Genomic DNA, 23,715 nt, shown 5'->3' with positions numbered 1-23,715 from the left:
TTTTAAATATTAATCTAAGAACTTTTTCAGTATTATTTTAATTCTTTTCTAATTAAAATCTTTTCGTGCAGAGAAAGTTTTAAATTTAATAAGACCTAAAGATCTTCACTTGTTGCTAATAGTATTATCTACATGTTGGTGAATAAAAGCTTTGCATCCAATATAACTCAAAGGTCTTAAAAGAGAACACCACGTTTAATGTCATTACATACTATGTGATAATTCTGATTATTTAAATTAGTTTTTTTGAATAAAGGTTGTACAATAAATGCTATCGTAATTCAGAAACGTTTGTTAAATTGAAAACCAGTTCCGGACAGCTGAAATATCTTGCTGAATAGTTTCACAAATATATTTACCAATTATATTTTTTTTTTCCATCAGCATCTTTTCTTGATCAATTCTGGTTACAGTTGGAATATCATTTATTAAATATTAAAGAGTAGTTGAGATAAACTACTACTTTGCGGAACACCTAATACCATGAAATTGCATTTGATAATTTGACTGCAAAGCGTCTATTTGTAAGATAATTAAAACATATATACCACGCATTGCTTGACGAGGCCTAAAATTGACAATTTTTAATCATAAGAGTATGTTGAAATAAATATTTTATTTTATTTACATCTAGATTTATACTGGTACACACACACCAACACACACACACACACACACACATATATATATATATATAAAGACGATATTCCTGATTGAAAACTATGTGGTTTTACAGAAATAATATTTTTAGGAATAAAATCCATGTGCCTATAAATATATTTTCGTCAAAAACTGCTAAAATACTACAAAACAAAGGTTTCTGACTAGAATTTAACCGCTCATAACACTTCAAGAAAATATATACCGATAAATGGTTGAACACACATCCACTCACTGACAAAGCAAAATTTTTTAAATGTTTGTTTGAGCTTTATTTATAACATGTTGGAATGATAATACTACAGTTACTAAAAAATAAAACACTACACAACTACAAAACATATTTTGGCACAACTACGTCCCCCCGGAGAAACCCCCGGAATGGCCACCGCATGGGGAGCCCAAGAAAAGAAACGGGCTCCCCATTTGGAAACCACCTGGAAGGTTTTTTTTTCTGTTCCACCCACCGTTTCTTTGGTAGCCTGACTTGTTGCAAGGGATTGTATTCATACCAGAAAAATGCCACCATTTTGTCTGGGCAATCCGCCTTGGAGGAGCCGGGGCGCGAACCCGGGTCCTACAAGTCACAAGGCAGGCGCTCTACCCCAGAACCAGAGTGGTAGAGCGGATACTTGCAGTCTTCTTAACACTGACATGATGTTATTCCATGAGTTTGCTGTAGTTTCGTGTGTCATTAACACGTGAAGTACGTGCAGTAACATCTAACCTCGGTAACGAACAAATTTACGGGTTCTTATGTCGGTCGTTCGTTCAGTTTGAATTATGCCATTTCATAACAGTGAAATATAATTTGTATAACTAGTCTGGCAATTTTTTAGTTACTTTCCTGCAAACGAACTTACAATCTCGCTGTAAAATAATTATATAGAAATATAGACTAGTAAAAACATATGTAAGAGCCTGCACTGTCGATGGTAAAGTTATATTGAAATAAATGTTAGATATTAAAAGAGTGTGTTTAGTTAAAATATGCGTTATTGTATAAACATTTTATTTATTTGGTTTTAACGCCACAGAAAAGTTAACCATTTTTATATTACTTTTGGCTTTCTTTTGTTTTACCGTGCTTAACATACACAGCTAATTCCTGGAAGCTATTCAAACAACTGTTTGCAAATAACTAAATATTGGAGGTACTTGGTCAACACGAAGCATAAATACAGTTATTTTCATGTAAATGAACAAATTAACAAATAGTTAAGGTTACATGAATATTTCTGTTCCATTTACAAAGAACATTTACGGTGCTCAACGGCAAACAGAATAAATTAACGATGAAACTTAACAGATAAAAATGGAAAAAACAACAGCTATACAGAGATGCACAGGTGAACCCAGCGATGTGAAGAAACAGTGATGACAGCAACAGACAAACACCGTAAGCAACAGTTGAGCGAAAAACATATATTTTGAAAACTATAACGATGATAGCGCAGACTAACACAATATATGATTCCTAAGAGAACAGTTGCGACGTTTCGGGAAAGAGATCTTAAGGCACAAACAGACTGATGTTTGTCATGACATACAGTTTAATTAGTAATGGCGTTTGTCCGAAACTACACCTTGAATTAATTTACCTATTATTTAAAATGTTTGTTGGTGGAAATTTTATTTAATGAACTATACTGAATTTGTTGATATTCACATAGATACTGACTTTCTTTAAACAGATTTATGATTTGTTTGTTTTATGTGTATATTTGTTTACATTTCTGTTAACAAAGCACAGGTATTAGTGCAGAGAAGCTTATTCAAAAGAGGAACCTGTTTCTGTAACAATAAGTGTCAAGAGCGTAGTAAAAAAAAGGGGGAAAGTAGGGTTGCTAGATTTATTTAGACAAAGAATTTTATTTTACAAAAATTACAATGGCAGGAATTTCAAAAAGTACTTAAGGGATCGTCAACTAACCTAAAAATTAATTTTCAATCATTATCTTTGAAAAAGAGTCTCCTGAGGAGGGACTGGCTTCTGCCCTCCCCTTCCACAAATACTGTCTACACCCATGGTAAATGTGTAAACAAAATCACATGTAGTTACACGCACTAGTACAGGATATACTCAAAAGACGTGAATTAAAATTTAGGAGACCGTCATATTTGATAGTTTTACTTATAATATTATATTTCAATAATTTTTCAAGACATGTGATGATAGCCTACATGGAGTACTATAGTCTGAAACTATGTATGTACTTTTATGCAATAATCATACACTCACGCCTGTAAGTAGGTATATAAAGTATGTATGAGTGCACCGGACGACGGAGGGGGATCCGGGGATCCGATCCAGCCACCTTAAGGCTTCGCTTCATCAGCCATGTTGGATTATGTCACTTCCTTCGACCATGCACACACGAAAAAGTGTCCCGTTACGTTCATCAGCCATGTACGCACGAAAAAATGTCCCGTTACAGTAGTTGGAAAAGGGGGGTTCAAGCACAGGCGGAGGATTGAGGATCCGGCGGCCATCTTGGATGACGTCATCTAATCCGTATGCTAACCCATGCTAATCCGTATGCCAATCTATGCCAATTCGTATGCTAATCCATGCTAATCCGTATGCTAATCTATGCTAATCTATGCTAATCCATGCCAATCTATGCTAATCCATGCCAATCTATGCCAATTCGTATGCCAATCTATGCCAATTCGTATGCCAATCTATGCCAATTCGTATGCCTATCTATGCTAATCCATATGTTAATCCATGCTAATCCATGCTAATCCATCCGTCATTTTGTATTTCTAGAAATTTCCACCAACTTCGAATCGTGACGTCACCGTTGCACTTTTCGTCACGGCCGCCATCTTGGATTCGAATTTTTTTTTCGAACTTTTGAAATTCGATGTAATCATCAGCCACCATCTTGTTTCGTCTGCTGGTGGCCGCCATCTTGTTTTCATCTGCTGGTGGCCGCCATCTTGTTTTCGTCTGCTGGTGGCAGCCATCTTGTGACGTCATATAGTTCTGTTGGTCGCCACCAGATAGCACCAGGGATTATTTTATTTTAACTAAAATATTTTCAGTGCCGAGGCTGGGATTCGATCCATGGGACGTGAAAACGTCCAGGATGTCGTGGTTACGAGGCGGACACCTTGACCACTAGACCACGAGACCAATTGGAATATGGTGGAATAAATAATCTATATATGCTACGTACTGACGGCAAGTTTATGATAAATGGGGGAGGAGGGTGTTTTTGCCTTCCTTAATGCATACCTAAGGCACCACATTTGAAAATAAAATTATTATACAGCCGCCATCTTTAATTCCAGCACAGACTGCCAGATGGTGCTAAATTCAAAAAATTAGTTGCCAGAGGTGCCACCATCTTGGTTCTCAAGTTGGCTGGTAGATGTCGCTAGTATCGCGCGCCAAATTCAAAAATTAGTTGCCAGAGGCGCCGCCATCTTGGTTCTCAAGTTGGCTGGTAGATGTCGCTAGTATCGCGCGCCAAATTCAAAAATTAGTTGTCAGAGGCGCCGCCATCTTGGTTCTCAAGTTGGTTGGTAGATGGCGCCACCGTCGCCATATTTTAGTTAATATAATCGATACCAGATGACGCCACCGTCGCCATCTTTAGTTCCTAGTGTTGCTACCAGAGTGTGCCACCGTCGCCATCTTTAATTCTTAAAGTTACCGCCGGATGGCGCCAAGTGTTATGTAGTCAGTCGAGACAAGTCGGGATAAGTTTGGAACCTGTAGCCATATTATTATTAATTAATAATGTATGTTTATTAAATATGATAGAGTATTTATAAAATATTGGTGTTGTGTAGAGACTCTCTCTTCTTCTCGTAGTGGCGGAAGACATCTCGAAGGTAGTGTTAGAATTTATGTATTAAAGCAATCACTCTAGCTGAGGAGACTAATAACTTATAGTTACAATTCAATAATAGCGGCAATTAAATGTTTTGAAATTAAAGCAAACAACGTAAATGTTAAACACATATTTATTTAAATCTTATTACAAACAGCAAGGGGTAAGAACAATCGATGATTTAAAAGAAGTAAATAACGAGTAATAAAATCACATAATATTCACACACTACACATCATAGTGACAAAGGCAACATTAACTCGAGACCCAATTATACATAGTAGTATGGATGGTCGAATAGCCAGAATTTAAGTAGCTGAACATTACAATGGGCGCAATGGAATTTGCCATACAGTTTTATACATTTATCCAGGCGGTTTCCATAAGTCTTTAAAAGTTTGTTGAAGCTAGGACAGTTTCTTTCATTATGTAAATCAACAATGTTGGCACTGCACAGTTCACTAAAGATACTTTTTTGTTTGTCTCCTAGGACGTATACTACATATCCTTCTTCAGGGTTGACGATGTCACATAACACTGATGAGATTTGGTCAAAGCTCACTTCACCTTCGTTCCACGAGAGTCCATGCACTTCATAAGTCAGTTTACGATTCTCGCTTTGCGACAGCCTGTCTAGTTCGGACCAGTCACATGGCGGTTTGAATATGTATTCATAGGTCCTCAATACATCACCGTCCTCGATGAACATTGCTGCAAGTTGCTTAACCACATACCCCTTTTGTGATGTGAGGCACTGAATGTTGCAGAGAAATAATGACATTTTTTTGCCAGTACTCACGATAACTGATGTGTGAAGCTGTGCTAGCTCTGCAAGGCTGATGCTAGTTCTACAGGTATGACTGCAAGGCTGCAGTGCTGATGTTGTCTCTAGGATGCTGAATGTCAGACTGGTTGTAACAACCTTTGGTGTCGTAGTACACACAAATTTACAATTCATCTTCATCACTATCCCCCAAGCCACTATCCGTTCCTTCATCCACATCTTCGTTCACCTCTTGCGCTTCCTTTGCGGCCTCGATGCAGGTCATAACAGCCTGATATAAATAGGTAATAAATACCTCTTCCTCAGGGAACTCAGTGAGAATGTTGAGGGTGGAGGATGTAAGGTGGTAATGTATATCATTAAAGTCCATTCCTATGTAGCGACGTACTACATCCATTACAAATTCCCGAACATCGTCCATCGTAACACTGTTTAAATTACAATCGCAAACACTCTCCGCGTAAACACTGGTGGAAGCCATGATGATAGGAGCGTGGTTAGAAGCAGACTACCGCGTTAGTGGAGCGATGCTATGAGACCCCAGAACTCGCTCGAAATATCCTGCACAACACATTCCATTAGCCCGGGAATGTCACAAACAACATTTACAAATACCCTGAGTGGCTCTGTGTGTTTCCTCCTACCCGAACACGCGCTGTTGTGAAAGCCTCTTCCCAAGCACAGACGTCACTCCCGCAGCAGACAAAACAGGCGTATGCTACAGGAGCTAGAACAATTGAATAGCCAAATATATATTTAGACTACCCAACTTCATAAATGATATGAGACAATTCCTGTGCGATAATCATACTTTAAATAATGCAATGTATGTATAAACAATAATCATGACTAAGTACTTGAAAAAAAAATGTAAATGAGGAGTTATTCACCTTTAGCGCTTCTCGATTTCTGTATCTGCTACCCACGAATTAAACTGAGACGGGAAACCCCACCATTTCACAAAAGACCGGCCATTTCTTCGTTTGAGAACTTTTTCCACCAAATATGTGTCCGGATACATCGTAGGCTGGATCTCTTCAGCATAGAAGCCACCACGAATAGGCTTGTGGTCCAAGTCTTCGAGGTAGTAGGTCCTGGGTTCCGATTCACGAACATGTGTCACACGGAAAAGTTCAGAACTCCAATTCGCTGTGAAACCTTTCTCAAAGACACCTTTCTGCTTGGAGATTCTCACAATGTCACCAACATTAGCTTTATGCTTGCGTGTATCTTCGCTTCTTCGTGTTGGTGAATACAGTCCCAAGCAGACGATCATCCTTTACATCTTTAGGCTTCATTTTCGTGGTAGAATGCACTGTGGAATTATATTCACTTATAAGTTTCGTCAAAAGATCCAACCATTTGTAATTACCATTAACTGTGAACTGACGCCACATCTTGGTGCGCAATGTTCTGTTAAACCTTTCTACTACAGAAGCTTTAACATTACTAAATGTGGAGTAGTGATTGATACCATGCTTTTTCATCAAAGCCTTGAAGGCTGCATTGTAAAATTCCTTGCCAAGATCTGTCTGTAGGTATGACGGTATGCGCCCATCACGCAGAATGTCTGCCATAGCCTTGGTTACATCGGCTGCATTCTTCGATTGTACAGGTCTGGCCCAGGCAAACTTGCTCTACACATCGATGACTGTTAGCATGTACTTGAAGCCCTTGTTTATTCGTGAATATGGAATCATCTCAACAAGGTCTGCCTGAAATAAATCATTAAGACCATACACTATAACCTTACGACGTTTGTAGTTCCGTCTTGCAGGAGCATGAAGCTCTCGGGCAATCCCAGCTTTACTCATGATATGTAACCTGCTTCACGCAGTTCTTCCAGAATAGAGAGTATTTCGTTATCGTGACCACTATGTCCGGCTGATTGTGAAGCCAGTAACAAGCGAAGTCGAGAAACTAACTCGTTTGGATCATCCCAGTAAATATAGTCTCTTTTGCGCTTCAAATCAAATGTTTTTTGCACTAGTCCACTACCTTTCCGCTGCGACCCGATACCTCCAAACATGTGGTATATAATGCCGAATTTTGGATGTTCCAATGTCTTATACTGTCCAGTCAAAGCATTATTATTTTTAAAATATCCATTCGTGATTTCAAGTAAATGTCTATACTGTTTTAAGGCCATGTCGGAGTATACAGATGGATCTCGTGTGAATAGTAGTTCGTATAAGCCAGGTGCAGCCCGAAAAACTTCATCATTCACACGTACCTCACTTTTGGGGAGAAAGAATATTTCTGAATTTCCTATAAACCATCTGTTTTTGCGACGATATACTCCATATATGACATCATTTACTCTAGGGTTAAAATTACTTAGATATGTTTGTGCTTCATCGGTATTGGATTCATCTGATGTAGTAGGTTCAGAATTCTGATGTTTCCTATACCATAGATTCAGTGGTAAATCATCATCGCTGTTACTAGATGTAGCCTTAGGTTGAGGGTTTTTTAAAGTAGATTGTAAGGGTTCTTGTTTCACAATGGGCGCAGGTGCTACCTTTTCAAGTCGGGAAGTAATTGGTTGAAAAATAGCTTCATTGATTTCATTACGCTCTAGGCGAGCCCGTTTTGCTAATAAATATTTAGCACGTACATTCTTAATGACGTGGTCTAGCTTATCTGCCTCGAGCGACATAACTGAAGACAAACGAGATAACTGAAGTCTTATATAGCTCTAAACCCGAACCGATAAAAGTGAGAGCAATCGCACTTGTGTACCCAGCTTTACATCCTACGATGTCTTAGGCTTAGTACGGGGAGCTATTGGTTTAGGAGTCGCAGGCTTCGGTAGAGCTATTGGTTTAGGAGCAGCAGGCTTCGAACCTGTATTGATGAGAGAAAGTAATTTATGTATATCATTCTTCATGCTATCGACAGTGCGAGCCATTTGTGTAAACCGATGAGTGTTATCTATGCTACTTACACTTATTGTCTGGAAAGCATCTGTTAAGTTTGATGTTAGCACATCTTTAACACTAGTCAAAATCGATTCACGCAACTTTCCTTCAAATGAAAAGAGCTTATTTTCCAACACCGAAGTAAACATGTCACTTAATTTTATTAGCATTTCAGAAAGATTTTTATTCAGTTGATCCACAGAGTGCTGCTTATTCGTTTCCATAGTATGCAAGTAGTTGGTAAGCTCTAATTGTGCACTTCTCATGTTAGTGAGTGAGCTATTGAGTCCAGTAAACCATTGCTTCAACTCATCCGAAATGGTTCTTAAGTCATGAGTAATCAATCCGGAAATACCGTCAACATAGTTTTTATTAACAGCATCATCAGGATCTTTAGGTGTAGCCACGCGTTTCAAACGTTTACCATCCGCACTGCATTGTCCATCATATGTAGGAATCAAACACGACTCATACTGACGTTTAAGACTCCCACCACCAAACTTGGAGACGCTATCGTTCATTCTTCAATGATGCACAACTATGAAGTGGTCGAAACCGCAACGATATCGTCCTTTAAGTAGGGGACTGTCCTTTACAATCACCAGAAACCCATGCTCATGTTTCCAGCATAATGAGCACATATATTTAAAAATATTAAATGTCATGTCTGTGTTTACATGATCATCATAAGCGTGATGTAAATTAAGTTCGTCCATGCGGAAAAGTACTATAAAATTCGCGTTATCGCGGAGAAAATGTTTGGGTATACAGCTATATGTCTGACACAGGTATATGCAGTCTACCTTGGCATGTCTGCCCATGGAAAAGTACTCTTTAATTATGCCTTGCTTCTCGCACGCAACATCGTCGAAAATAATCACCGAATTAGGCTTCGCTTCGTCAGGGGGCACCACATTGGTATTATCGTTAAATGGAAAATACTCCACTCCTTCCACCGAGCGTAGAACATTGGCTAAGCGCAAGTACTTTGGCTGTTGTAGTGATTTCGAGTATAGGTACACGTTTTCGAACCGAAGACCGTTTGGTTCCTCTAGTAAACTCAGTAGTACACACGTTTTTCCGCAGTTGGATGGGCCTGCGATTATGCATCGAACAGTTGAGGGTAATAAAGACCCATGTCGCGAATCACAAGCATCTACTTCATCATCATTAGTGATGCATACTGGTAACGACTCGCTCTGTGCTACGAGCTCCATGACACTGAGTGTAAACCTATAAAACAGGCATACTTATAAAGAATACTATCAGTTCGTTGTTATGACTCGAGCAAGAAGGAAGGTACAGAAAGGTGGAGGGTTAATAAATTCTGTTATTAACAAGCTACCAATTGAACTACACCTGCCAGGATATCAATACTGTGGTCCAGGGACGAAATTATCGAAACGACTAGCACGTGGTGACTCAGGCATAAATTCTCTAGACAAAGCATGCAAGCAGCATGATTTTAGCTATTCGCAAAGCAATAATCTAAGTGACAGACACATAGCAGATGGTATATTAGCAGACACAGCTGCGCAAATTGCAAAGAATTCAGGGACGAAATTCGGGGAGAAAGTTGCGGCTTGGGGTGCCAATAAAATCATGCGTGTTAAACGTAAACTTGGATCGGGCATAAGACACAAACCTATGAAGAAAAAACAGAATAGGAAAGCACCCATAAAGAAGGGTGGACTGTTGCCCTTTATTTTCCCAGCATTGGCTGCGCTAGGTAGTTTGATTGGTGGAGCTGCAGGCATAGCCAAATCTGTTAACACTGCTAAGAACCAGGTGAAATTGCTAAGTCAAAATGCTCAGCATAATGCTAAAATGCAGGCACTAGCACACATTTCAAAAAACGGGTCCGGCCTCTTCTTGCAACCTTACCCAGTGATGGGAGGAGGAGGAAGGCAGAAACCAAGAAGCAAGAAGAAGGGAAACAAGAAACAATAATAAATAACTTACCGAAACGACCTCTTACCAATGTAGACTTAAAGATAGCAATAAAAAAATTAAAAATTCCCTACTTTAGAGATGTGTTTATGAGGAACAACCTACCAAGAAAACCATGGCATAACGAATGTGCTATTATTAATTTAGATTCCTCTGAAGGCCCTGGAAGTCATTGGGTTTTCTTTAGCAAGAAGGGTCTGAATGTTACATATTACGATAGTTTTGGAGATTTACCTCCACCCCTGGAACTAAGACAATATTTGAATCCATCAAATATAACCTACAACTATACTAGGCAGCAGAGAATAAACTCATGGAACTGTGGTCATTTATGCATACAGTTTCTGCTCTCTGTATATAAGAAACACAAGTGAGAGTTTAGGCTCACAGTTCAAAAACGAGGGAAAGTGGCACCACATAGAGAGACGTAATCGTATAACCTGAAATGTCGATCACGTTAATACTAACGGGAAACAGTTCGGAACTATGTTCCACACACTTTCCTCCATTGGAACTTAGTGCTGGAGAGTGGGAAATGGCTCTTGTCGACTTTCACAGCTATAATAGCATTCCTAATGTACATGAAACAAACCATTATTTTCGTTATATCTTAAAGGGTGAAGAGCAGTCCCACGAGCTGATTCTACCAACAGGCAGTTATGAAATTGCGGACATTGAGATGTATGTGAAACAAAAGCTACCAGCTAACATCATCTTCACACTAAGAGGCAACCCCAACACACTACAGTGTGCAATGTATAGTGATGCAGCAATAGATTTTCGTGCAAATGATACTCTACGAAGCATGCTTGGCTTTGAAGCTGGAATCTACAAGGAAGGAATAGTACATGAATCAACACTGGCTGTGAATATCCTTCCTGTGAACGTGATACGTATTACAACCAATATCGTCAGCAACAGTTTTCTCAACGGAAAGGTAAACAGCACGCTACATGAGTTTGCTCCACTTGTACCACCCGGATATAAAATAACGGAACTACCAAAAAGTCTCATTTATACTCCAGTCACCTTCAAGAGAATACAGGAACTGATTGTGCGGGTTGTTGACCAGGACGGTTACCTAATTAACTTTCGAAACGAACAAATCACTTTACGTCTACATCTGAGGAAATATGGGCGTGAAATACTTTAATCTGTATAAAGGTAGGGGAGTGACGAAACCTAAAGTCAGTGGATCACGAGACCTCAAGCGACTAACACGTGTAAACGTACGCTTACTTAAGAATTTGGGGTATAAAGTTAATCAAAATGGCCGATAGTATTTTAGAAATTGAACAGCTGATACAATACGATGATGACATTACCAAAAGTGAATACCATTCTTATAGGCCATTCCTACATGGTCCCTATGAAGCAAGCTCTGAGGTAAGAATTTCAATACAAAATGCTGATATCTACACTCTAATCTCCAAGAGCATTCTACGCATACGTGGCACTTTCACCAAGGCAGATGGTACAGCACCGGATAATGCAAAAATTATAAACAATGGAATAATGCATATGATGAGTCGGATAGCATATGAGCTGAATGGTGTTCAGATTGATGAGTATCGAGATGTGGGGACTGTATCTACCGTGAAAAACTACTTGTCACGCACAAGTGATGAAAATGGACCTAGTGAAATGTCAGGGTGGAGTTTTGAAGAGAACTACAGCCTTCCTGTTACTGCAGCTGGACAGTTTGAGATTTGTGTGCCACTAAACCATCTGCTCGGATTCGCAGAAGACTATAAGCATATTATCATAAATGCAAAGCAAGAGCTAGTGATAGTATTGGCAAATACATTTACCAATGCCATTGTAGATGTAAGTGTCCAACCACAACAAGTGTCACTAACTCTAAATAGCTTCGAATGGCTTGTTCCACAGATCACTGTTTCACCATCCCAAAGAACACGGCTTCTTCGACTGGTGGAGAAGGGAAAAAATATCGACCTAGCTTTTAGATCGTGGAGCATAGAATCATATCCTACTTTACCACATGCTCAAACAATTTCTTGGAATGTGAAATCGAGTTTTTCCACAGAGAAGCCACGGTATATAATCGTAGCATTTCAAACTGCTAGACATAACATCATTAATGCTGATAAATCGAGATTTGATCACTGCGACGTAAAGAATATCAAAGTATACCTCAACTCAGAAAGCTACCCCTACATTGATTTAGAAAACAATTTCACTAATGGATATTACTTACTTGCATATAACATGTATGCAAACTTCCAGTTGAGTTTCTATGGACGGCAATGTGCACCGCTTTTGACTCCTCAAAGTTTCAAAGACAGAGCAACTCTGTTTATGTTTGATGTATCTCGCCAGGATGAAAGGATTGCTTCAAATGTAATAGATTGCAAAATTGAAGTTACAACTTCAAGGAACATCCCTGCTTTAACTCAAGCCTTTGCGATTATACTACATGATAGACTTGTATCGTATAACCCAAGAGACAAAACTGTTAAAATACTGACCTAGAAAGGATATTGGCTTAGTCTCGTCTCGACCGCCATGACGAAATGTGTAAACCTCCAAGGCTTCTCTAGTCAGTATGGGTTTATTATCAAGGAACTTAGCATTGCAGATGAAGAAGGAAATGTAATAACACGTAACTTTCAACCTCCATTTGAATGGTGATATCTCACCAGGAAGCATCAAAAAACAAATGCTTGGCTCACTAGAAATTTTCATGGTTTACATTGGGAACACGGACTCTTTCCTTATGCTTCAATACCCAACATATTGGCAAGTCATCTGACCGGACCTGTATTGGTTGTAGGAATAGAGCAGAAACGGTGGCTGGCTAGCTATTGTAAGCATCATGTGCTAATATTAGATGTACAAGCAGAATATGACTGTCCATCATTGAAAGAATTAAATAAATTGTACACGTGCAATAATACATGTCCAGGTCCGATCTCAAGACACAATGCGAGCATGCTTAGGGCTTGGATGGTTGATAACCGCGTTGGAATGTTGGAGGCCGTCAGCAAGGTGGTGGGGACAACAACGGAAGCAACGGTACATGTGACTGGACTGGAGGGGGGTCCTAACGGTATAAATTAACGTCAACACCCTAGACACAGCAACTCATAGTCGAGTGGGTATAGTGCTGCTGCTACAAATTCAAGCAAATGCCGTTCGATCCGTCTGCAAAGTATGCGGAAGTAACGCCGGGATTTCGCCGTGTGAACTACATCACCGAGGATGGATACTTTCAACTAGAGGTCTGCAACTTCGGTCATCACTGGACCAGTGATTGTGACGAGGAGGCTCCGGACATCATCGAGACATCCTGCAGCAAGGTAGATTGTGTCGTCCATTATCTAAGACCTGACAGTACATTCCCTACAACATTAGAAGCGCTTAAGGCTGCATCAGCGACTGAAACTATAAGCTCGGAACCAGACTATTCCTCAGTAAGGTGCCAGTTGCGGCGCAACACCGATCCGGAGGCAGTTATTAGTTGGAAGGAACAGTGTGACGGGTTTATTCACAACACCACCTACGTTAACCATCATTGGTACACATCCTGCAGCTTTCTACTGTGTAGACTCTACCGCTTCACACCCTTCAGTTAAATTTGTAAGCTAAGAAGCAATTTGAAGGTTCGTGCGGTTGTTATTATGTCTTCACGCCATGACAATGATTTCAACAGCTTGTGGCGGAATACGTGTGAATGTATTAGGACCATGCCCTTAGAGGACATACCAAGTGAAGCAGAGGATGAGGAAACATTTCTACACAATTGGTTTGAAATCGAGTACTGCAGACAACATGGGCGACGCTGGTCACGTGAAGAGCCGTGGGGACGATCCCCTGAGCGTGATCGTTCGCCAATAGAGTCCGCACATCAAGTTTTTAGAGATGTACCTACAATTCAACCTGCTCGTGAACCAATGTTACCACCAAGCATCGTTAGTAATGATACTGTCGAACTACTACCAATCGCATCTCGTCAATCACCTCCTACATCAATTACAGAGAGACCATCACCTCCATCAATTGTGGGGAGACCAGCTCGGACATCGCATCTCATGCTAGGAGCAAATCTGACGTCTAACTTTATAAACGTAAGTGAATCAGCAATTAACATCTCATAGAGTATAGTATACAACTGAAAATAATTTTTAACAATGGACTGTTCTAATAAATGCTCTACTCTATGGAATTGCATAACAGACATATTTATCCAAGTGATACATATATTTTTAAATACAACCCTCGACTCGTGCGATGGCAGTCGAGCTGAAACTGTGGTGGTGTAAGGACCTACCGCGGAAGTAGTTAACAGAGATGTCTAACTTTCAACCGAACAAGAAATACTATAGTGTAACGCCTGGTCTAGGTACTGTTGATTACAGTGAGTGGATCGACGAGGTTTTAAAACATTTTTAGGAGAGTTGTGATGCTGTGTTTCACGTGAAACAGGTTTTAAACCCAGGACCTCAAGATACACCTCTAGAAGTTATCAACTGCCTGGGCTATGGACATTGTAGTGTGAATATGATGAGAGACGATACAGTTCTCCCTGCAACGCTTGAAGAGGTTTTCGCACATGCATTCAACCTACCAGCTATTCGGTCACCACCAGCATCTGCATGTGGCCAGACTTCGCCAGTACAGACATCAACTGCCTGTACCCAGATGGGTGCTACATCGCCAGCACCTACTACATCAGTAGCAGTCCAGCCTAAACGCCGGCGTCAGCTTCGCCTTCCTACATCTCGCAAGAGTCGAACCCGAGATCTCAGTCATCTAGGTCCGATCAGTGAAGACACCACTCAAGTATGTTCCACAGAAAACACTAGTGATGAAAGAACTGTTGAAATTGCTCGTGTAGCTGTGCGTTCATTACACTTGGCGCCATCCGGCGGTAACTTTAAGAATTAAAGATGGCGACGGTGGCACACTCTGGTAGCAACACTAGGAACTAAAGATGGCGACGGTGGCGTCATCTGGTATCGATTATATTAACTAAAATATGGCGACGGTGGTGCCATCTACCAACCAACTTGAGAACCAAGATGGCGGCGCCTCTGACAACTAATTTTTGAATTTGGCGCGCGATACTAGCGACATCTACCAGCCAACTTGAGAACCAAGATGGCGGCGCCTCTGGCAACTAATTTTTGAATTTGGTGTGCGATACTAGCGACATCTACCAGCCAACTTGAGAACCAAGATGGTGGCACCTCTGGCAACTAATTTTTTGAATTTAGCGCCATCTGGTAGTCTGTGCTGGAATTAAAGATGGCGGCTGTATAATAATTTTAATTTCAAATGTGGCGCCTTAGGTATGCATTAAGGAAGGCAAAAACACCCTCCTCCCCCATTTATCATAAACTTGCCGTCAGTACGTAGCATATATAGATTATTTTATTCCACCATATCCCAATTGGTCTCGTGGTCTAGTGGTCAAGGTGTCCGCCTCGTAACCACGACATCCTGGACGTTATCACGTCCCATGGATCGAATCCCAGCCTCGGCACTGAAAATATTTTAGTTAAAATAAAATAATCCCTGCTGCTATCTGGTGGCGACCAACAGAACTATATGACGTCACAAGATGGCTGCCACCAGCAGACGAAAACAAGATGGCGGCCACCAGCAGACGAAAACAGGATGGCGGCCACCAGCAGACGAAACAAGATGGCGGCTGATGATTACATCGAATTTCAAAGTTCGAAAAAAAAAAATTCGAATCCAAGATGGCGGCCGTGACGAAAAGTGCAACGGTGACGTCACGATTCGAAGTTGGTGGAAATTTCTAGAAATACAAAATGGCGGATGGATTAGCATGGATTAACATATGGATTAGCATAGATAGGCATACGAATTGACATAGATTGGCATACGAATTGGCATAGATTGGCATACGGATTGGCATAGATTGGCATGGGTTAGCATACGGATTAGATGACGTCATCCAAGATGGCCGCCGGATCCTCAATCCTCCGCCTGTGCTTGAACCCCCCTTTTCCAACTACTGTAACGGGACATTTTTTCGTGCGTACATGGCTGATGAACGTAACGGGACACTTTTTCGTGTGTGCATGGTCGAAGGAAGTGACATAATCCAACATGGCTGATGAAGCGAAGCCTTAAGGTGGCTGGATCGGATCCCCGGATCCCCCTCCGTCCTCCGGTGCACTCATACATACTTTATATACCTACTCCTGTAGCATAAGGAATCACTACAAGGCAATCTGATGATGAAAAAAGATACACTATCGAAGTTTATGGACCGAGTCGTAAGACACTATATTCGTATTCCAGAGTACATAGGTTCAAATCCCGACTGGTAATTGTCATATCATTTTGACGTGAAACTTCTAAAAAATCACAGCGAAACATATGGGAACCAGAAAAAGTCTGACGAAAAGGTGTGTATCATCTTGCTTTAACATTTTTCTAACTATATAGGCTTCGGCCTGAGACGCACTTAAGTCTTTCTTACCTAGACCTCCCAGATACACTTAGTTTTAATTTAGGTTCGGAAAAAATTTCTGTTCAGTGTAGCTCACGACTCAGATGTGATAGCGCGGAGATTCGTGTGATTGTGTATAGAGAACTGACAAAACTGGGCAATGCAGATTGTACGTTCACCAAAAAAACATTAATTTTGATATTATGCCTTTGGTGTCTCATTTATCATATCACAGGGCAATGTTAAACAGAATTTTCGTCGAATAATAATTGAAATTAATAGTAAGCTACCATTTAGTGTCTATTTTGAATTAAAATTTTTAGTACGTAGTCAATTTCCGTTTTTATTGTTTTTTATTGTAAACCATTACACTAAAAGTGACTCGCTAACATAGAAGTTTCACTTGAAACCAACAGCCGTGAGTCTCGATACAGCCACACCGATTTTTTTTATAGAAAACTGGTAGGATCTTTCCTTACTGTAGGTCATGGTTAATTCATTTGACATTGTCGCTCTACTGTGGCGTTGTGTTTTGCTGTTTATTAATCTGTTTACGGACAGCCAATAATTTCAGAATAAGAAGAAAAATTATGTCGGAAATAGACTATTCCCCTGGTAAACATAGGTACATAAAAATGATTTCAAGGCTTTCATAAAAAAATATTCTGAAATATTTTCACTTAACCAGCTCATTACAGCATTTCTAAATTATTTCTTAGTCATTGAGGCAGTTATAATACAGGTATAATTTCACAACTACTTAATCAGTAAAAATTAAACAGCAAACGTAAATCGTCCTCAAGTAACTGATAACAAATATTCCGTATTCGCAGTTCACTGGTTGGAAATGCTGTGATTGTTTCTATATATTCTTGATTGCATGTTTTTTTTCTGTACATTTATATGTTAAAATACTCTTCTTCATAATGCCGGAATCACAATACCCTGTAACATCACCAACATGACAAACACAACACCACAGCCCTTAAGAAGTGAGGTAGTAGTGAAGTCAGCCTACGAAAAGTGAACCCCAACAGCCCATCAGAAACATAATGTGGGTATTATTAATGATGTAGTCACGTAAAAATTTTTTTTTTTTTGAGAAATCATTAACGCTTAAGTTTATTTTATTGTACTTTTGGTAGACATCACATAAAATAAACTCAATTGAATTACCACATCAATAGTATAGATGACTGTACACCTGATGGTGATAGCTGTCGTGGCATTTTAAACATATGATATAAACTAGCTAAACCCGTCCACGCTTCGCTGTGAATCAGTATTAAATGAAATGGATAGGAAATTAAAGTGGGTAAGTATTGTAATAAAATTTAATTGAAAAAAAAGTTTAAATAATTAAATTATCATTATAACCATAAATAAAATTTCATTAAATGTATTAATTATTAATAACTTAACAATAAAATTAAAAAAAATGTTTAATAAACTTTAGAAAATAATGAACGGATGTTTTTAAATTTAACTAAGAATCTAGTAATTACTATTAAATGGAGATGTAATTAAAATTTCAGTTATTACTTAATAAGTTGAAATATTTAAAATTATGTTGATAAATTACATGGGGAATATAGTAGAGTATACCTGTTAGAATTATATACGTTTAAACGGAAAAACCAATTACATAATAACCCACCAAAACTTCAAGAATATGAAGAATAACGTCTTATTGATTGAGTTCACCAAGTTTGATTTAATTCACTTTAAATATCAATAAAATCACTTCTGAATTGAGTATCAATTAACTAAATTAGCATGAACTACACATTAACTAACATTCTACTCAAATAAAAAAAATCACCAAAACGAAGAAAATTATAAGAACAATTATAGATTAATAATTAATCTCACTTAATTCAGCTCACTTAAATCAGGTCTACTTGATTTAATTAAATCAATCTGATCAGTTTTTTTGAAAATATTTATCCTGACAACTGTCTGGTTATATTTTTATTTTGACACCATAAAAAAAGTATCAAAATTAATGTCACTTGTTTTTTTAAGATAGCTTCAATTTTATTAACATAATCAAGTGATATAATACAAATTACAATAAAATTGTATATGAATTATTTACAAATAAATAACCTATTTCAATTTAATAACTGAAATAAAAATTAATATATTTACACATTAAAAATTAACTAATTTAAATAAAAATAAAATTTCATGTTAAATAAAATAACCAAATATAAATCAACTAATTAAAAAATTTGGCCAATATTTGATAAATAATTGTATTTAGAGCAATTAATAATAAATGGAGACAATACATTATGACCCCTATAAATTAAATGAAATACAATTTATTAAATTAATTCTAATTAATTGGTAAAATTTATTCTTTTTCTTCTGATTGTAATCTTTCGAACTGGAGATTTGCAAATTCAGAGGTTAAATAATAGTCAAAGAACATAATAAATCGAGAATCGAGAATTGAAAAGGAGAGAAAATAAATGTCATCGTCATCTACGTGCGAAAACTGAACTCCAAGTTCAATTGTTGTATTCTCAGCAACGAAAAGCTATGAGTAAGGAAAAAATATTAGATAAGATATAACTTTTAATTTATAATGTAGTGACAATTATAAAAATTAATACTTGGTTAGCTAAAATCTTTTTCATTTTTTTCAAATACTAAAGACGCTGATTGAAATCAAATGCTGATGAGTTTATTGACAAACAAAGAATTGTGGTTATGTTTTGTTACAACACTAATTCAATTTCTATAACAAAAGAATATTTCTGTCAACATCAGCAATCTAAATTGAACCCGTATAGAATCCTACATATTAATTGTATTATTCATTATAGCCCGAACTGTAATTAATATAAATTTTTTTTTTACTTTCTTTATAACGCCCCCACAATCCCCTTCGTGGATGGAATTTCGTAAAATTCGTTCTCAGTTGAACTCAAGATGACAAATTAAATATCTGTAGGAGCTATACATAGATTAAAAGTTTAAATTTTTTATTTTTGAACGCCCCCGCACGGCCCTTTGTGGGTGGAATTTCATAAAATTCGTTCTTGGTAAATTTTAGTATGCCAAAAATAATATTCTGGGCAAGTTTTGTACCTATAATAGCTATAGTTTGAAAATGTGGATTTTTTTTAATTAACGACCCCGCAACCCCCCTTGCGGGTGGAATTTCGTAAAATCCGTTCTTAGCTGACCTCTACTTGGCGAAAGGAATATTCCTATCAAATTTCAAGTCTAGGCCTTATGGTTCCAGAGATATCTTGATGAGTCAGTACATAGGCGGAAAATTTATATATATATATATATATATATATATATATATATATATAATGCAATTTTTTACTTACTTAACCGTCGGTTGTCAGGGAATTGTGATTTTCGGACACTAGATTGCATTTAATTTCAACTAGTGACCTGGAGTTAAAACGTTAACTAGAATTGCAAGACTTTGCATGCTGCTTATTTATTCAAATTCTTTTTAAGATAATAGACATAATTTACTCATGTCGTTCGAGTATTAGGACTGTATGGTCGAGTTTTAACTTATGGTAGTTTTCCGTCGTCCCCAGACGGAATTCTTCGATTATTGTAGTCTTCCAGTATGGCAGTCTTCCGTCGCCCCACCTCCCACATCAAAACAGGAGGAAAAGTACCATATTTTTATTTTTACAGATCGCGGCTGTAAGTATACAGTGCTGCTTCCTATAACCCATTTTGGAAACATTTGTTTCTATTAGTGCGCGATCTGTTGAGTTGATTTTTCCTTTTAACTTATGGCAGATTTCCGTTATGGTACTCTTCCGCCTTATTCGAAGAGGCCAGGCGGAATAAAGGCATTATGGTAGATTTCCGATATGGCAGTCTTCCGCGCGCCCCCAGGTATCACTGTATATTAACAAAATAGGTACAAAATGGCGGATTTAAAACTCACCCTGGACTCTAGCATCTGACCTGTATACATACAAATTTAATGTATAATTGTCTCATTCCATGAGGTGTGTCATTTTAAAACTGTGCAAACCACCGAAGCCAGATGTGATTTAATTCAGCTTCTTTACCTGAGCCATGGCTAAGAAGAACAGCTGAAGCTCTTTCCTGTTCTTCTCGTCACTCTTGAACATCTTGAGTGCCACGTCGAGAGCGATTTCGTCGGTGGCGAAGTCGTTTGCCAGAAGCAACCGACTCCTCTGTAAACAATAAGCGAACTCTAAGCTATCAAAGTATAAAGTACTTATTTGGGCGGACAAGTTGAAAAATAAATTCCACGGAACATTTAGGAAGCAACTCTCACTCGAAGAAGGTCTGAAGGAAAGGAGTACATATACATAGACTGTGGATGTGCATGCAGTTAAGTCGCCAACAATCGTTCCGTCAAAGTTATGTACTTGAAAAATACATTTTATGTTTGTTTTCTTTTATTTACACGATGTGAAGAGTCATACAATTTACAAACAAAAGTCAAAATACATATGTAGAGTTAGTCTACTTGCTTAGTTTGTTTTACCAATGATGGGAGGTTATCATGATTTTTTTGAACAAAATTTGTTAAACAATATTGTTGTTTGCAGATTGGTAGGAAAGTTGTGGATAAGAAAGGCGTCTTTAGTTGTTTCAAGTGTATTTTTGTTCACCTGACCTAATTTTATTTCACATGTATATAACATTAAGAATAACTAAAAAATTAGTTTACAGATAGCACCACTGTTAGCCATCTTTAATTCATGGTGTTGTTACGGTGTGATTTTTCACCCCGAACGATTTATCCTATAGTGCGGGACACCTGCACCACATACAAGACAAGCGGGTGGCAGGACGACTAGGCGATGCCATCACGCAAAGGGGCCCCTACCCCGCCGCAGAATAAGGCAAAGGTAAAACTCGCTAAGAAACTCGTCGAGAGCGAGTAGGAACTCGCTTGACGAGTTTTCTGTAAAAGCTGTACATTGGTCTTGTATTCCTTGGGAGATGGGAATATCCCCTCCAAGGTTTAAAATGGCGACTGAAGACTATGTGTCTGACGCACTCGCTGCGCGAGTGGGAAATAGCGAGTGACTGGGCGAGTCCGCTCAACCCACCGAGAATAAGTAAAACGTCGTCACGAAGAGTTAAACTAGTAGTGAGGCAGCGTTGACAAAAGGCAGAATATACAACGGGACTTAGACGATTCAAACAACATCAAACTAATAACCTCTAAGGAAACACCCAAACATTACACAGGGATTTCTACACCGCTCCTTGGGCACTTCAGAGACGTTACTCTAACATAATAATACCAAGTGTTAGCAGGAGACATCAACAGCACGAAGTACCAGTCACCCTGAAGCCTGTTGGAGTCGGCCTCACGCACGCAGTCCGATCCGTTTCAAGGTCCGTTGCCGGGAAAAAGACTTCGCCAACACTTCGGCAGCCCATCCTGGGAGTCCTGGTGTGGAGCCCGAGTGACGAGGCGAGTAGAGTTACAAGTTCAAACCCGATCACTCGCAGGGGTTTATAATCGTCAGTCACCAGTTGAGACTTGGATTAGACAAAGTAAAAAGTAAAAGTAATATTCCTGAAATAGTGATGATTGTCTTGAGAAGTTATGGTTAAACAGGATTTCTGTTTAAAAGCTGTATAAAACATTTGTACGAAATAAGAATTTGCTTGGTGGGCACAGCCAGTTCTATTTTGATTGTAGGCGTTTCGCCATTACAATAATATTTATATTAGGCTGTGTGAGTTGTTTAACTTTAAATATGTTGTAACATATTGGAAAGTAAAGCTAATAGAAATAATTTAAAAATCCTTTAGTGAGATAAATCAGTGAGTTTATTTGGACAGAGGTCGAAGTAATTAAAGTTTTAAAATAAAATATACATAATCGTGTAAATATTATGTTATTGATTATTGGTTTTATTCTGTTTTCAGTATTTCCGCCAGGGGAGTGGAATAACTGTTGAACGACTGTGTCCAGTCTTCACTAAAAATGTTACCAAGTGCTTATGTTTGTTAATTGAAAGTTTTTTTTGTAATAAATACGTGCTTCACATAAGACTTTTTTTAGTTTTCCTCGCAAATCTCAAGCCTTCTCCTATTGCATCCTTAACCAGATGCGACAGTGTTGCTACCAGAGGGTGCCACAGTCGACCATCTTTAATTCTAAATGTTTGCACCCGAGTGCACCAAAATTAAATTAATAAAATCATTTGAATGATAGCACCACAGTCAGCCATCTTTAATTGTTGAAATTGCGGCCAGTTGGTGCCACAGTCGGCCGTCTTTAATTCATGGCATTGCTACCAGATGACACCACTGTCGGCCATCTTTAGTGCCAGTGTCTATTGCTAGAGGCCACCATCTTGGATGGGCTTTCCATCTGCTAGGATATCTTCCTTTATGTGCACAAAAGTGTTAAGTAATGTGATCAATCCTCCGCCATCTTGGATTTAGTACCTCGCCATCTTGGACAGAGAGGCCCATCTAAGAATACGTTCCCTTATTTGCATCAGAAGCACGCACTAAAAAAAGATTCCTGGTCGAATTCCTTGTAGTAATACATATGCTAATAGGGGATCGAGGAGTAGGCTGTCGTTGCGGGCATGGCGGCTATCTTCCTGCTAACCGCGAGGAATTACCTACGGAAATTGATTTTGATTATTGTTTTGAACATACGCCATTGCCATTTTTCACTGTAATCATATAGAAAACGCAAATAATGGACAAAGAAAGATGAATACCCAACACATGAAAAACTAGCCAAAACAGTCGAAGTCAAATGTTAAATATTTTGACTCATTCCTTACACGGAATGTATCTATCTCTTTATATTTTTTTACTTTTGACATCAGCTGATTTTGGCTTGTTTTGTGTGTGTGTGTGTGTTTGTATTCATAATTCTTTGTTCATTCTTCATGTTTTCTTTATGGCATACAGTTTGCAAACTAGCAATGGCGTATGTCAAAAATAATGATTTAATTCAATCTTCCCCATTCTGTAATTCATTAAAAAAACAAAGGAAATTTGTTTCTCGGTTGCATAAGTTAGTCTCAGTGGTTGAGAAACATTAAAGAACTACTTAAATCAATTCGATAAAAATACATAAGGCGAGTAAGAACAAATGTTTGAAGA

General features: G+C 38.5%; 1 protein-coding gene across 1 annotated transcript in view; it reads right to left on the bottom strand.

The window, feature by feature from the left end:
• LOC134541508 (membrane metallo-endopeptidase-like 1) overlaps positions 1–23,715 on the bottom strand; it is an 88,919-nt gene that overhangs the window by 18,434 nt on the left and 46,770 nt on the right. Inside the window, exon 15 of the mRNA XM_063385008.1 lies at positions 20,667–20,795. Coding sequence (XP_063241078.1) covers positions 20,667–20,795 — 129 coding nt within the window. The remainder of the gene's footprint in view (positions 1–20,666; positions 20,796–23,715) is intronic.

The sequence above is a fragment of the Bacillus rossius genome, assembly GCF_032445375.1.
Source record: "Bacillus rossius redtenbacheri isolate Brsri chromosome 4 unlocalized genomic scaffold, Brsri_v3 Brsri_v3_scf4_1, whole genome shotgun sequence".
NCBI lineage: Eukaryota > Metazoa > Arthropoda > Insecta > Phasmatodea > Bacillidae > Bacillus > Bacillus rossius.
Note: the sequence above shows the minus strand (reverse complement) of the source record. Positions and strands in the feature narration are given on the sequence as shown.